This window comes from Salmo salar, chromosome 03, assembly GCF_965601325.2.
Source record: "Salmo salar chromosome 03, fSalSal1, whole genome shotgun sequence".
In the NCBI taxonomy this organism is placed as follows: Eukaryota; Metazoa; Chordata; class Actinopteri; order Salmoniformes; family Salmonidae; genus Salmo; species Salmo salar.
The window spans coordinates 69,594,492-69,610,569 of record NC_138293.1 but is presented as its reverse complement, the minus strand read 5'-3'; the positions used below and the strand labels follow the sequence as shown (position 1 = coordinate 69,610,569).

The window sequence follows — 16,078 nt, the reverse complement described above, 5'->3', positions numbered from 1 at the left end:
GGCAGTGAAATGGTCAATTCACAGAAGCTTGCGACTCCATAAGGTTCTGTTTCAACAGGCACTGTTTCAACTGGTAGGATACTGTCTGATTGCTTATCATCGAAGGTGGTGAATTAAAAAATAAAAGTTAATCTGGTTATTATACATTTATTAAAATGTATCTCCTCCAAATTCCTCCATCACTGTCACTGGGTATTTTAAAGCTCAACTCAGGTTCCTGCGTGATTGTGAAAGTCTACTTTTCATTATAGGCTGTCATGGGAAGACTTAGGTCAAAGTCTGAGTAAATTTCTAAGCAAGAGAAACATTCCGACTGATGAATTATCCTATGTCTACAAAACAATGCTTTCAATGGAACTCACATAGTCAGGTCTTGTAGTATGTTAATTAAATATACAATTTTCTTAAAAATCCATAGATATATTCTTTCTCTGTTTCCATACCATTCATGTTTCCAAAAGCCCACTTTGATATACAGTGATGCCACAGGTAAAAATGGTGATAGAATGTGCTTATGCCTGTGTGTATGTAGCTGTAACATTGCTGTGACACTCCCTCAGGTGGGGCTTCTACTCCACAGGGAAGTTAGCTCCTTGCCTCTGAAACCTGAATCACTCCCACCTGTTTGCCTCAGCACGCCCCCTCCCTCACTGTTTATAACCAACCTGCAGCCACCGAGAAGCACAGGAAGAGAACGAGAGAGTTTGTGTTTAGGAGAGAAAAACGCAGTACAGGTCACTCTCCGAGAACACAGGTAAATCAGCCAGTTTACTGACGCCCACATTCGCACGCCCAGCAACAGCCTCCATCACCCCAGTGAAGGTAAGGCCCAGACTCCCTCTCCTTTCTCTCTGAGTCTCAACGAAACCTGTTGTACCACTCCACTGTAGGGTAGACAATTGTAAGTGAGAATAACAAGGGTTGACTCATCTGGTTGTTGAAAATGCTCCATAGAGTAGTAATTTCATGTTGTGCTTTATATTCTCCTGTAGTCAGGTGCAGTAACAACATGGATTCCAACAATTCATTATTTGTTCCTCTCCTGAGACCTTGACTCAAGCCTGTAATTATTCTTCTCTACAACCAGTTTTCCATCCAACCGTTTTAGGCGAGTAAAGTAGATGTCGGATAAAACATGTCACAGGCCTAATGGCAACAGAACATTTTTCGGTAAACTTTCAAAATGTCGACAAAATAAAATACGCTAGACAAGATGAGACCTTTTTGTCTCGGTAAAATAAATTATGCGAGAAATGTAGGTGGAAACGCTTTTATAGCGCAAATATTGATATAATAACCATCATGTCGAAGTAAACTTGGGATTCACGCGATGACTTGTAGTCCCCACTACGATTTGTCGGGAAAGCATGAACTGTATTAGGTTACAGATAAAATAAATCATGATGAATTTAACACGGTGGTGATAGTGAAAGGTGCTGAGCTTGATGCGCCTTCCCAATACATATCGAGGGTCTTATTATGGTGACACGATAATCGATGCTTTGCTGCCGTTTAATTTTTTTTTTTTGTCCATGATAATCTCATACGTACGCTTTAGCACGTGCCAATACCAGCGGACACTTACTATAGAGCCCCACAATGGAGGCGTCATAATAACCATAACCATAAAAGCTAGCGGTCAAACAGGAAGATGGTTCCAATTGTTTTTCCACCATTCATTTTTCCCCATAGGGGATTTTTAGAAACACTTGTTTCATGCTGTGGTACTTTATGTAGCCTAAGGCACTTTTTTTTGTGAAAAAAACATCAGTAGAGTTGAGAATGGGATGGAAACCCATTTAACTGCAAAATATATGTTTATGTGCACTACGTTGCACGCATAGCCTTTTATCTGCAGCAAACCAATTTGATGGAAACGCATCTCTGCTAGGAAAATGTGCATAGTTTATATATACATTTTAGAATATTTGAATGAAAATCTGTCGCCAATTGGACAGAACATAGCTCATGACATCCTTTTAGATTTGTCCAGTATTTAGAGTTTTAGCACGCTCAGCTCAGACAGTCTGACAGGGTTGTCTCTGTGTGAATTACTGTGTATACTCTTCTGACAATTATTTAGATTTTCCCTTATGGAATATTTTCATGTATTACCATTAAGCCAAAACCCCATAACTCAAAGCACTACCCTAGGGCTCATGAGGAAACCCACCTTCAAAAATGTAGTCCTTCATACATTTAAAACTTTCCCATTTTGGAGTAGACTAAATGTTAGGAATTGTCATTGAACCAGATTAGGTAAACTGTTACACGGGATGACAGCTGACGGAGATGAAGCTTTGATAAATATGATGTCTATATTTTCTTTCCTCTAGTCGTTAATTGGCATGTTCGTCAACAGACATTTGTTATCTTGATCATCATTCCGGGAAATGTTTGTCACCAGGTGTGTCCCCACCGGTTTCCTTGTGGATGAATTCATTATCCTAGTCTTCATGACTGAATACCACATTACTCCTACCATGATATCAACAAAGCTATGCCACTCACTGTGTCATATTATTCAGCCGCTTAAAGAATACTTGCCTGAAATTCACCTGATCATTGTAGCTATTGATTTCGTTTTTACGTTACTCTTGTCTAAATTATGTTCTTATTTAGCTGCTTTGTGTTTATTGCATTTTAATTTTCAAAGCATGTAAAGTCCTAAGGGCCGTAACTACTGTATATTATACTCACCTTTGTCTTTGTACTGTGTGTTGATGGCTCCTGGCTGGGATGTTTTCTTAGTCATTTGCATGCGACTGTGGTTGTTAATACATCACCAGGCTAACTATGGCCACCGCCATTCCCTATGGCTTTGTGAAGGCAGAAGATGAGTGGCCACTTGCAGCAAAAAGTCTGGGAATGAAAAGGGGAAAACCAATTCAGGATATGTTGCTATGCACCCTCTGGCCCCTTCATATGATTAACCTGATGCTGATGGCTAAACATTGACACGGTGATAAACATCCTGAAGTTTAACATCCATCTCTCAGTACTTGTACTGTATGCCGATGCCATTTTACTCTCTAAGTACTCCATCTGGGACCGTATAAGATTAACACACTTATGGATACTTTAATCATAAAATCAGAAAGAAAATGACACGCATGTCAATCAGAAACTCCTTGACAGAGTTCACTGTCACACTACTGGTGCTACTGCCACAGAGTGCTATTGGTTTGTTATTGCTGTTATTAAGAGTACAGTACAAACCAGCTGTCGTTTAGTCACTTAATCACTGTTCCTATCCTATGGGGTCATATGCAGAACAGACAGTCCTAAACACACATAGTGGTAAAGGGGTCATAGAACAGAGCAGGATGAGATGATCCATAGATGGTTTAACTAGCAAAACGGGACAGGACATAAACCTGCAGTGTGTGTAATGGGCTCCTGTGTTTTAATAGGCCTCTGATTGACACTGAGGGCGAGGAAGATAAAATTCTTTACAATTTCCTTGTACAGTCTGGACAGGTGATGGACACTGTTCTCATCTGAATAGCAGACCATGTTGAACATTTTGATAGCTTTCTTGTAATTAGATGTCTTTTACATTGAACATTTTGTGGCCCCAGGTGGAGTGGTTTTCAGACATCAAGTGAATTACTGTGAATACTCTTTCTGACAATTAGGCTATGGAACTGGTCTGCCTCTTGTATAATTTTAATCTGTTTAGGGGTCAAGTTATTTGTTTAGGGGCCCATTTTAAATGAAAATACAGTGGGACATGCTGCCTTGCCATTGCCTTTGGACTTTCCTTAATTCTAAAGCAAAGGCTCACTTAACTCTCGTTGGTGTTGGGAAAGCGGACTGTATTGTACAGTAAATGACGTTAGTACACAAAAAAGCAAGGGTGCTCTTGACTGTTCAAGGACGATACGGTGATAGGGAGGATAAGTTAAGTGGCTGGTGTTTTTCCCCACTCCTTCCTTCCCACTTCTTACTGTAAATGACAAAGGGCTGGTTTTCTAGTAACAAGTCAGAGACGGCAAACAGCATCAAGGATTGTGTAGAACTGTTAATCTGTCACCTAATTAGCCAGACATAACAACTCATTGCAAATGACACGGAACAACTCTGTGCTAGAGCAGTAGAGAAACGCTTTGTCTCTGTTTGACAGAATATATATTTGCTTCCTTAGTGACTGATTGTGTCCACAAAACCATAACTGTCACCTTACAATATCATTCAATATGAGTCAAATGTTTATTCAGGAGGTGTAGAAGGGTTCCTGGTGTAAATTTGCAAGCTAAGATTGTGACCAAAACCCTCAACATACAATTTCCAAAATGTCATTGATATATAACATCATTAGAAGTACATAATGTAGCTGTTTTGTTAAGATGGTACTTCCCCATTGAATTAAAGAACCTTTGGTCATTATGCTTCCTCCTCTAAACAGGCCTATAGACAGTAGGCTACAGACATTTTTGGTTCAGATTTAGTTCAGACTTTTGACCTCTGATCTCATCTTAATGATTCAGAAGTCTCATAGAATTTTTAACCATTTTCATCATTACCATAGATGATTATTCATAAATGTTTCCTTTCTTACCTTTTCCTCTTCTTTTCTTCCAGGCAGAAGAATTCATCAAGAATGGGTTGCTTTGGATTTCTCAAAGTCATGATGTTTGCTTTTAATGGCATCATCTTTGTAAGTCGGAGATGTTTTCATTTTTTTGAGTAAATTATTGATGATAATAGAAGAGTTCAGTTAGGCTTCACAATAATGAATCTGCAGGCAATCAGAACACTCCTTATCGCTCCTTATCACTTACCACTTCTTATCCTTATTCTGTGTCCCAGAAAAACAGTATCTAAATTGCAACGTGAGAAAGTTATGAGAACTTGAAACAAAAGGACAGACATTTGTTATGGTTTTACTACTTTTTATGACACAGACATGTCATTTTGGACCAGATACATAAGATTAGGCACAGAGTAGAATAGTGTGATGTGCTGCAAGCCAAATACAGCATGAATGCGAAGGAGCTATTAAATAAATAAAAATATATTTAATTTTACTGGAAAATACCTAATGTAGGCATAAAAAAAATAAAGATGAAAAGAGAAATGTAGAACGTATTCATACCACTTGACTTTTTCCACATTTTGTTGTTACAGCCCAAATTCAAAATGGATTAAATCAATAAAAAATCTCACCCATCTACATACAAAATACCCCATAATAACAAACTGAAAACATGTTTTTAGAATTTTTGCCAATTTATTGAAAATGAAATACAGAACTCTCATTTACATACACTACCGTTCAGAAGTTTGGGGTCACTTAAAAACGTCCTTGTTTTTGAAAGAAAAGCAAAAAAAATTTGGTCCATTAAAATAACATCAAATTGATCAGAAATACAGTGTAGACATTGTTTATGTTGTAAATGACTATTGGAGCTGGAAACGGCTGACTTTATTTGGCATATCTACATAGGCGTACAGAGGTCCATTATCAGCACCATCACTCCTGTGTTCCAATGGCACGTTGTGGTAGCTAAGTCAAGTTTATCATTTTCAAAAGGCTAACACGGAACCCAAACTGGCTGCGCGCCTGCGCCATCGTGCATACATTTATTTTGTCCCCCCACACCAAACGCAGGTTACTATATCAAAACAAACTCTGAACCAATTACATTAATTTGGGAACAGGTCAAAAAGCATTAAACATTTATGGCAATTTAACTAGCTTGCACTTGCTAGCTAATTTGTCCTATTTAGCTAGCTTGCTGTTGCTAGCTAATTTGTCCTGGGATATAAACATTGAGTTGTTATTTTACCTGAAATACACAAGGTCCTCTACTCCGACAATTAATCCACACATAAAACGGTCAACCGACTTGTTTCTAGTCATTTCTCCTCCTAGGCTTTTTCTTCTCTTGACTTTATATTGCGATTGGCAACTATCATAAATTAGGTGCATTACCGCCACTGGCCTCATTTGTCTTTCAGTCACCAACGTGGGTATAACCATTGAGGATATGGCACGTGGGTACCTGCTTCTATAAACCAATGAGGAGATGGGAGAGGCAGGACTTGCAGCGCGATCTGCGTCACAAGTAGAACTGACTTTTATTTTAGCGCTTGGCAATGCAGACGCTCGTTGGCGCGTGCGAGCAGTGTTGGTGCAATTTAATAATATATATTTCTAAATGTATTTTGCAACGCTCGCGCACATGTAGTCAGCCTGTAATTGATCATTAGAAAACCCTTTTGCAATTGTTAGCACAGCTGAAAACTGTTGTTCTGATTAAAGAAGCAATACAACTGGCCTTCATTAGACTAGTTGAGTATCTGGAGCATCAGCATTTGTGGGTCCGATTACAGGCTCAAAATGGCCAGAAACAAAGCCCTTTCTTCTTAAGCTTTTCAGTTTATTCTTGTTCTGAGAAATAAAGGCTCTTCCATGCGAGAAATTGCCAAGAAACTAAAGATCTCGTACAATGCTGTGTACTACTCCCTTCACAGAACAGGTCAAACTGGCTCTAACCAGAATAGAAAGAGGAGTAGGAGGCCCCGGTGCACAACTGAGCAAGAGGACAAGTAAATTAGAGTGTCTAGTTTGAGAAACAGATGCCTCACAAGTCCTCAACTGGCAGCTTCATTAAATAGTACCCGCAAAACACCAGTCTCAACGTCAACAGTGAAGAGGTGACTCCGGGATGCTGGCCTTCTAGGCAGAGTTCCTCTGTCCAGTGTCTGTTCTTTTGCCCATCTTAATCTTTTATTTTTAGTGGCCAGTCTGAGATGGCTTTTTCTTTGCAACTCAGCCTAGAAGACCAGCATCCCGGAGTCGCCTCTTCACTGCATCCCGTAGTGCCAGAAGACATGCGTGAACAGGGCCTCCGCAGTCTGTAGGGCCGTAGGGAGACCAGGCAAAGGGAGGAGACCACCCCTTGAGAGCCCTCTGTTGCCACGAAATAGTGGGGTTGTGACAGGCCAACCAGGGTAGGCCCAGCACCACGGGAAACGCAGGAGAATCAATAAGGAAGAGACTGATTCTCTCCTTGTGACCCTCCTGCGTAACCATGTCTAGTGGAGCGGTGGCCACCCTAATCAGCCCTGACCCTAATGGTCGACTATCTAGGGCGTGCACAGGGAAGGGCATATCCACAGGAACCAGGGGAATCCCTAAACTATGGGCAAAAGAACGGTCAATAAAATTCCCAGCTGTGCCTGAATCTACAAGCGCCTTATGCTGGGCATGCGGGGAAAACTTAGGAAATGTGATAAACACATACATGTGAGCAACGGGGCTCTGGGTGAGCCTGGTGCCGACTCACCTGGGGTGACACGATAGTGCCCTGCCTGCTGCCTCGACTTCCAGAGGAACCCCCCCAGCACCGACCAGCAGTGTGCCCTCTGCGGCCACAGACGGTGCAGGGAATGGCCCCTCCTCCGGTCGCCCTAGGTGCAGCACCTCCCAGCTCCATGGGCGTCGGAGCGGAGGTTCTGGGGGATGGAACTGACAGGCCCCGATCTGGACGTCCGCGGGCAGTCAGCAGGTTGTCCAGCCGGATGGACAGGTCAACCAGCTGGTCCAACGTCAGGGTGGTGTCTCGGCAGGCCAACTCCCGACGGACGTCCTCGCGCAGACCGCACCGGTAGTGATCGATCAGGGCCCTGTCGTTCCATCCCGTGCTGGCGGCCAGGGTCCGGAAGTCCATTACAAAATCCTGCGCGCTCCTCATCTCCTGCCTCAGGTGGAACAGTCGTTCACCCGCCGCTCGACCAATCCCGCAGGGACTGGGTGAAGGAGGAATGGATAGTGGGGTCGACGGTAGTGGGGCTGGTGGAGGTGCTGGAAATCCTCCTCCTCTCTCCCAACGATCCATCATCTGCAGCACGCGATCCATAGTGGTGCCCAGACGGTGCAATATGGTCGCATGCTGCTGGACGCGCTCTTCTACCGCCACAGGGAAGGCGTCTGCTCCTACTGACTCCATTCTTTTTGGTGAGTGATTCTGTAATGAAGTCTGTGTGTAGCTTGTGTAGAGGAGTCAGGCGCAGGACAGCAGATATGAGTAAATAAACGTAATTTACTCAAAATAGGCAAATACAATAAAGCAAGCCCACATAACGGACCGATTAACATACAACCACTCACAAAAATCCATGGGGGAACAGAGGGTTAAATAATGAACAATTAATTGGGGAAGTGAAACCAGGTGTGTAAAACAAAGACAAAACAAATGGAAAATGAAATGTGGATCGGCGATGGCTAGAAGGCCGGTGACGTCGACCGCCGAACGCCGCCCGAACAAGGAGAGGGACCGACTTCGGCGGAAGTCGTGACAGATTTGTGTTCCGTGTTAGCCTTTAAAAATGATAAACTTGACTTAGCTAACACAACGTGCCATTGCAACACAGGAGGGATGGTTGCTGATAATGGACCTCTGTACGCCTATGTAGATATGCCATTTAAAGTCAGCCGGTTCCAGCTACAATAGTCATTTACAACATTAACAATGTCTACACTGTATTTCTGATCAATTTGATGTTATTTAAATGGACAAAATGTGCTTTTCTTTCAAAACAAGGACATTTCTAAGTGACCCCAAACTTTTGAACGGTAGTGTAGGTATTCACACCCCTTTGCTATGAGACTCCAAATTGAGCCAAGGTGCATCCAATTTCCCTTGATCACCCTTGAGAGGTCGCTACAATTTGATTGGAGTCCACCTGTGGCCAATTCCATTGTTTGGACACGATGTAGGAAGAAACACACCTGTCTATATAAGGTCCCACAGTTAACAGCGTATGTCAAAGCAGAAACCTTACCATGAAGTCCAAGTTACTCTCCGAGATAGACTTGGGATGAGGCATATATTTGGGGAAGGGTATAAAACAATTTCATGAGTCTTGAAATTTTTCAAGAGCACAGTGGTCTCCATAAATATGGAACTACTCAGACTCTGCCTAGAGCTGGCCGTCCAACCAAAATGAACAACCGGGAAAGGACCTTGGTCAGGGAGGTGACCATGAACCCAATGACCACTCTGACAGAACTACAGGGTTCCTTGGCTGAGAACCTGCCAGAAGGACAAGTCTCCACAGCACTTCACCAATCTGGGCTTTATGGGAGAGTGGCAAAACAGAAGGCGCTCCTGAGAAAAAGACACATGACAGCATGCCTGTGAGATCATAAGGCAAAAGATTATGTGTGATGAGACAAAAATATAATTATTTGGCCTGAATGCAAAGTGCTATGTCTGGAGAAAGCCAGGCACAGCTCATCACCCGTCTAACACCATCCCTACTGTGAAGCATGGTGGTGGCAGCATTATGCTATGGGGATGCTTTTCAGCGGCAGGGACTGGGAGACTGTTAAGTATAGAGGGAACAAGGAATGGAGCCTAATACAGGCAAATCCTTAATGAGAACCTGCTTCAGAGTGCAAATGACCTTAGACTGGGGTGTGATTTACATTCCAACAGGACCATGACCCCAATCATACACCCAAAGCAACACTGGAATGCTTCTGAAGTCCTTGAGTGGCCCAGCCAAAGTGTTGACTCAAGGTTATGAATACTTATATACAGTAAATGGGATTTCTGTATGTAGATTAGGGGGGGAAAAAATTCTTTATCTTTATTTAACTAGGCAAGTCAGTTAAGAACAAATTCTTATTTTCAATGACTGCCTAGGAACAGTGGGTTAACTGCCTTGTTCAGGGGCAGAACGACAGATTTGTACCTTGTCAGCTTGGGGATTCAATCTTGCAACCTTTCGGTTACTAGTCCAACGCTCTAACCACTAGGCTACCTGCCACCCCTTAATCAATTTTGAATTCAGGCTGTAACAAAACCAAATGCGGAATAAGTCAAGGGGGAGGAATACTTTCAGAAAGCACTGTATGTGCATGTTAGGTAAGACACAAAGGGCAGCAGTTGACGTGGTCTTCATTGAATTAATGGAAACCACCCAACAATCCTATGCTCTCTTCCCCCAGTTGGCGGGCGCTGCCATCCTGGGCGTGGGGATCTGGGTGAAGGTGGACAGCGGCTCGATCCTGGGGTTCCTCAAGGGGATAAAAGACGCTCCGGCGGAGATGAACCAGATCCTAAACGTGGGCTACCTGTTGATTGCTGTGGGGGCAGTGCTGCTGATCATAGGTTTCCTGGGCTGCTGTGGCGCCATGAAGGAGAGCAGGTGTATGCTGCTCCTGGTAGGTCACCTCAAACATGAGCTATTCAGTATATGTGCTATGTTGTCACCAATGTGATTGACACTGACTCAGTCAACAAGCTTGATTGTCAAGCTCCTCATCTCTCCTTTCAGAATTTTCTAAAGCAGAGTAGGTAGCTACACGGATAAATGCAACAATTTCAAAGATTTTACTGATTTACAGTTCATGTAAGGAAATCAGTCAATTGAAATAAATTCATTAGGCCCTAATCTATGGATTTCACATGACTGGAAATACAGATATGCATCTGTTGGTCACAGATACCTTAAAAAAAGGTGTGTTTCAGAAAATCAGTTAGTATCTGGTGTGACCACCATTTTTCTCATGCAGGGCAACAACTACTTTGCTTATTATTAGAATTTTTTGTTAAATTTTATTATTATGCTATTTTTTTTACCCCATTTTTCTCCCCAATTTGAAGTTACAGTCTTGTCCCATCGCTGCAACTCCCGTACGGATTCGGGGAGAGGCAAAGGTCGAGAGTCATGAGTCCTCCGAAACACGACCCGTCTCGACACACTGCTCACTTAACCCGGAGGCCAGCCGAACTAATGTGTCGGAGGAAACACTGTACAGCTGGCGACTAAAGTCAGCATGCATGCACCCGGCCGCCACAAGGAGTTGCTAGAGCGAGATGGGACAAGGACATCCTAGCCGGCCAAACCCTCCCCTCATCCGGACGACACTGGGCCAATTGTGCGCCGCTTCATGGGTCTTCCAGTCGTGGCCGGCTGCAACACAGCCAGGGATCGAACCCGGATCTGTAGTGATGCCTCTAGCACTGCGATGCAGTGCCTTAGACTACTGCACCACTCGAGAGGCCCTTCCTTCGCATAGAGTTGATCAGGCTGTTGAATGTGGCCTGTGGAATGATGTCCCACTCCTCTTAAATGGCTGTGCGAAGTTGCTGTATATTGGCGGGAACTGGAACAAGCTGTCGTACATGTCAATCCAGAGCATCCCAAACATGCTTAATGGGTGACATGTCTGGTGAGTATGCAAGCCATGGAAGAACTGGGACATTTTCAGCTTCCAGGAATTTTGTACAGATCCTTGCGACATGGGGCCGTGCATTATCACGCTAAACATTAGGTGATGGCGGCAGATGAATGGCACAACAATGGGCCTCAGAATCTCATCATGGTATCTTTATGCATTCAAATTTCCAGCGATAAAATGCTATTGTGTTTGTTGTCTGTAGCTTATGCCCGCCCATACCATAACCCCACCGCCACCACTCTGTTCGCAACGTTGACATCCAGCAAACCGCTCGTCCACATGACGCCATCTGCCCGGTACAGTTGAAACTGGGATTCATCTGTGAAGAGCATACTTCTCCAGCATGCCAGTGGCCATTAAAGAGGAGCATTTGCCCACTGAAGTTGGTTATGACGCCAAGCTGCAGTCATGTCAAGACCCTGGTGAGGACAACGAGCATGCAGATGTGATTCCCTGAGACAGTTTGTACAGAAATTCTTTGGTTGTGCAAACCCACAGTTTCATCAGCTGTCCGGGTGGCTGGTCTTAGACAATCCCGCAGGTGAAGAAGCCAGATGTGGAGGTCCTGGGCTGGCGTGGTTACACGTGGTCTGCGGTTGTGAGGCCGTTTGGACGTACTGCCAAATCCTCTAAAACATTGGAGGCGGCTTATGGTAGAGAAATTAACATTACATTCTCTGGCAACAGCTCTGGTGGACATTCCTGCAGTTAGCATGCCAATTGCACGTTCCCTCAACTTGAGACATCTGTGGCATTGTGTTGTGTGACAGCTGCAAATTTTACAGTGGCTTTTTATTGTCCACAGCACAAGGTGCACCTGTGTAATGATCATGCTGTTTAATCAACTTCTTGATATGCCACATCTGTCAGGTGGAAGGATTATCTTGGCAAAGGAGAAATGCTTACTAACAGGGATGTAAATGAATTTTTGCACAAAATGTGAGAGCAATAAGCTTTGTGCACATGGAACATTTCTGGGATATTTTTATTTCAGCTCATGAAACATAGGACCAACACTTTACATGTTGTGTTTATATTTTTGTTCAGTATATATGAAATGTGTGTAAATGCACTGTAAACAGTTTTCTCAGTCCAACCACTCAATCTCTCTTTCGTATGGTCTCCTTTTTCTAGTTCTTTGTGATTGTGTTGGTGGTGTTCATTGCAGAGGTGGCTGGAGCAGTGGTTATCCTGGTGTTTAAACCCTTGGTAAGCGTACATAGAGCCCATTCACTCTCCTCATATTGCTAAAGGGGGTTAAAGACTGTCTGTGGAGAATTTGATGAAAAGACTACACTCTTAGAAGAAAAGGTGCTATCTAGAATCTAAAAGGATTCTTCGGCTGTCCCCATAGGAGAACCCTTTGAAGAACCCCTTTTGGTTCCAGGTAGAACTCTTTTGGGTTCCATAAGAACCCTTTCCACAGAGGGTGCTACATAGAACCCAAAAGGGTTCTACCTGAAATTCTACCTGGAACCAAAAAGAGTTCTCCTATGGGGACAGCCGAAGAACCCTTTTGGAACCCTTTTTTCTAAGAGTGTGTGATTTGTGTTGTCTTTCAGGCAGGTGAGTTGATTGAGAAACTGGGCACTAAAGTGGTTCAGAACATTAAGAAGGACTATGGACAAAATCCAGACGTCACCGCTCTCTGGAATGCTACTATGGATACGGTACTTTACAATATCCTGCCGGCCTGTTTTAATACCTTGGAAATAACATATTAGGCCTACAAAATGTCTCAAGTTACATTATGTCATTTTTATGTGCTTGTGTATTAGAAAGCTTATTCAGTTTTGTCAACAGAATTGTTCTAATATGAACTTTCTCCATGTCCACTCTAGCTAAAGTGCTGTGGATTCTACAACTATACAGACTTCACTGGCTCTCCATTTCAAATACGCACCGATCTCTATCCTCAACAGTGCTGCCACGGTGCTGTTTTCAGCTCTTGTAATGATACAAGTGCTGTATGTTAAGTTCATGTTTTAAGTATCCCTATATTTCTGTTATTACGGTGATATCACTCTGTTATTAGTACGCCTGCGCAGTAGTCTCACTGTTGATGGAACTGGCCTGAGTATAAGGGTGACGATGTACGGTGAAGTAAATGTTGTTAAACTGGAACCTACAGTGAGGGGGGAAAAAAGTATTTGATCCCCTGCTGATTTTGTACGTTTGCCCACTGACAAAGAAATGATCAGTCCATCATTTTAATGGTAGGTTTATTTGAACAGTGAGAGACAGAATAACAACAAAAAAATCCAGAAAGATGCATGTCAAAGTTATAAATTGATTTGCATTTTAATGAGGGAAATAAGTATTTGACCCCTCTCAATCAGAAAGATTTCCGGCTCCCAGGTGTCTTTTATACAGGTAACGAGCTGAGATTAGGAGCACACTCTTAAAGGGAGTGCTCCTAATCTCAGCTTGTTACCTGTATAAAAGACACCTGTCCACTGAAGCAATCAATCAATCAGATTCCAAACTCTCCACCATGGCCAAGATCAAAGAGCTCTCCAAGGATGTCAGGGACAAGATTGTAGACCTACACAAGGCTGGAATGGGCTACAAGACCATCGCCAAGCAGCTTGGTGAGAAGGTGACAACAGTTGGTGCGATTATTCGCAAATGGAAGAAACACAAAAGAACTGTCAACCTCCCTCGGACTGGGGCTCCATGCAAGATCTCACCTCGTGGAGTTGCAATGATCATGAGAACGGTGAGGAATCAGCCGAGAACTACACGGGAGGATCTTGTCAATGATCTCAAGGCAGCTGGGACCATAGTCACCAAGAAAACAATTGGTAACACACTACGCCGTGAAGGACTGAAATCCTGCAGCGCTCGCAAGGTCCCCCTGCTCAAGAAAGCACATATACATGCCCGTCTGAAGTTTGCCAATGAACATCTGAATGATTCAGAGGACAACTGGGTGAAAGTGTTGTGGTCAGATGAGACCAAAATGGAGCTCTTTGGCATCAACTCAACTCGCCGTGTTTGGAGGAGGAGAAATGCTGCCTATGACCCCAAGAACATCATCCCCACCGTCAAACATGGAGGTGGAAACATAATGCTTTGGGGGTGTTTTTCTGCTAAGGGGACAGGACAACTTCACCACATCAAAGGGACGATGGACGGGGCCATGTACTGTCAAATCTTGGGTGAGAACCTCCTTCCCTCAGCCAGGGCATTGAAAATGGGTCGTGGATGGGTATTCCAGCATGACAATGACCCAAAATACACGGCCAAGGCAACAAAAGGAGTGGCTCAAGAAGAAGCACATTAAGGTCCTGGAGTGGCCTAGCCAGTCTCCAGACCTTAATCCCATAGAAAATCTGTGGAGGGAGGTGAAGGTTCGAGTTGCCAAACATCAGCCTCGAAACATTAATGACTTGGAGAAGATCTGCAAAGAGGAGTGGGACAAAATCCCTCCTGAGATGTGTGCAAACCTGGTGGCCAACTACAAGAAACGTCTGACCTCTGATTGCCAACAAGGGTTTTGCCACCAAGTACTAAGTAATGTTTTGCAGAGGGGTCAAATACTTATTTCCCTCATTAAAATGCAAATAATTTTAACATTTTTGACATATGTTTTTCTGGATTTTTTTTTGTTATTCTGTCTCTCACTGTTCAAATAAACCTACCATTAAAATGATAGACTGATCATTTCTTTGTCAGTGGGCAAACGTACAAAATCAGCAGGGGATCAAATACTTTTTCCCTCACTGTAGTCGTTGTGTCATTTTGAGTTAACACTAGTCAGTGCGGGTCCAAACTTGGTACGAGTTCTGAACTCATCACCTCAAGTTAATCACACTACATCCATACTCAAACTCCTCAATCGAAGGCCCATTTGAGAATGTAACACACTTTACAGTTGAACACCCAGTGGCCTCACCTGTCTAAATAACTGTATTACATTTGTGTGTCCCCACAGACAATCACTGGCTGCTTCCCAAAGTTTAAGCAACTGATTGATGAAAACACTATTGTCATTGTGGCAGTGGCATTGGGAATCGCTGCCCTTGAGGTACTGTTGACTCCTTCCCTCTGTCTATTTCAAGGTCACAATCTCATTGTTTTGAAATACCACAAATGTAAATGTAGATGCAAATTCAACAAAAATAATGTGATGTGTTCAATTTCATACAGCAGGCTTTGTTTAAAAGTTTAGCATAACCAAAGCATTTATTTACTGTTCCTGTTTCTCTAGATATTGGCGATGGTTGTCTCCATGACTTTGTACTGCATAATAGGCTCAAAGAGTGACTGAAAACCAGTGGAGGAGGGAGGGCCATAGTCATCTGCCTGGATGGCATCTCTGGACACTCCTTAGGACAACTACCAGGATGGATGCATAACAATCTCTGAAATCACCAAGGCTGAAGAGAAATCTAAGGAAGCTTTGTGATAAGGAGAGGCGCCCCACCACTGAGCCAGTTTAAATTAAATCCTGTACAAGATTATTGGATATGGGAAAATGTCTATTTGTATTGAAATCTTTTATTGTATTGTATACATATTTCACCTGAAAATGATGCTGTCTTACATTTAGATTGACGCAATGTATTGCGTCCTATCTCCATTCCACTCTGCACACTATCAAGATTTATATTATAATAACATTATCAATTCACTGTCAGGACATATGTGCCACTTTTTATAATTTTATTAATTGATTTTCTACAGATGCTACATGCGTTGGAGAATGAATAAAAAGGTTGCAACTTGCATCGCTCTGAAAATAAGTTTAACTGATTTATTGCATTGTAACTATTGTATAACGGCAATGTTTTTAAAGTAAGTTTGTTTAACTCACGTTTTGGTATCAAAGGCACACACATCTTTCCTAGTCCAAGTTCTTTCTAAAATAGTTCA

The 16,078-nt window shown here is 43.0% G+C and overlaps 1 protein-coding gene across 1 annotated transcript; it reads left to right on the top strand.

Moving 5' to 3' along the window:
- Window positions 1-627: 627 nt before the first annotated feature.
- On the top strand, window positions 628-15,948 carry LOC106601366 (tetraspanin-1). Its single transcript, XM_014193543.3, has 8 exons — window positions 628-822; window positions 4,585-4,660; window positions 9,965-10,180; window positions 12,335-12,409; window positions 12,763-12,870; window positions 13,042-13,167; window positions 15,138-15,230; window positions 15,414-15,948. The coding sequence occupies exons 2-8, from the start codon at window positions 4,604-4,606 to the stop codon at window positions 15,471-15,473; spliced, it is 735 nt and encodes a 244-aa protein (XP_014049018.1). The 5' UTR covers window positions 628-822; window positions 4,585-4,603; the 3' UTR covers window positions 15,474-15,948.
- The last annotated feature ends 130 nt before the right edge of the window (window positions 15,949-16,078 follow it).

Coding starts and splice junctions, on each gene's coding strand:
- LOC106601366 (XM_014193543.3), top strand. CDS start 4,604: ATGGGTTGCTTTGGATTTCTCAAAGTCATGATGTTTGCTTTTAATGGC. Junction 10,181..12,334: donor GCAGGTGTATGCTGCTCCTG/GTAGGTCACCTC, acceptor TCCTTTTTCTAG/TTCTTTGTGATTGTGTTGGT. Junction 12,410..12,762: donor TCCTGGTGTTTAAACCCTTG/GTAAGCGTACAT, acceptor GTTGTCTTTCAG/GCAGGTGAGTTGATTGAGAA.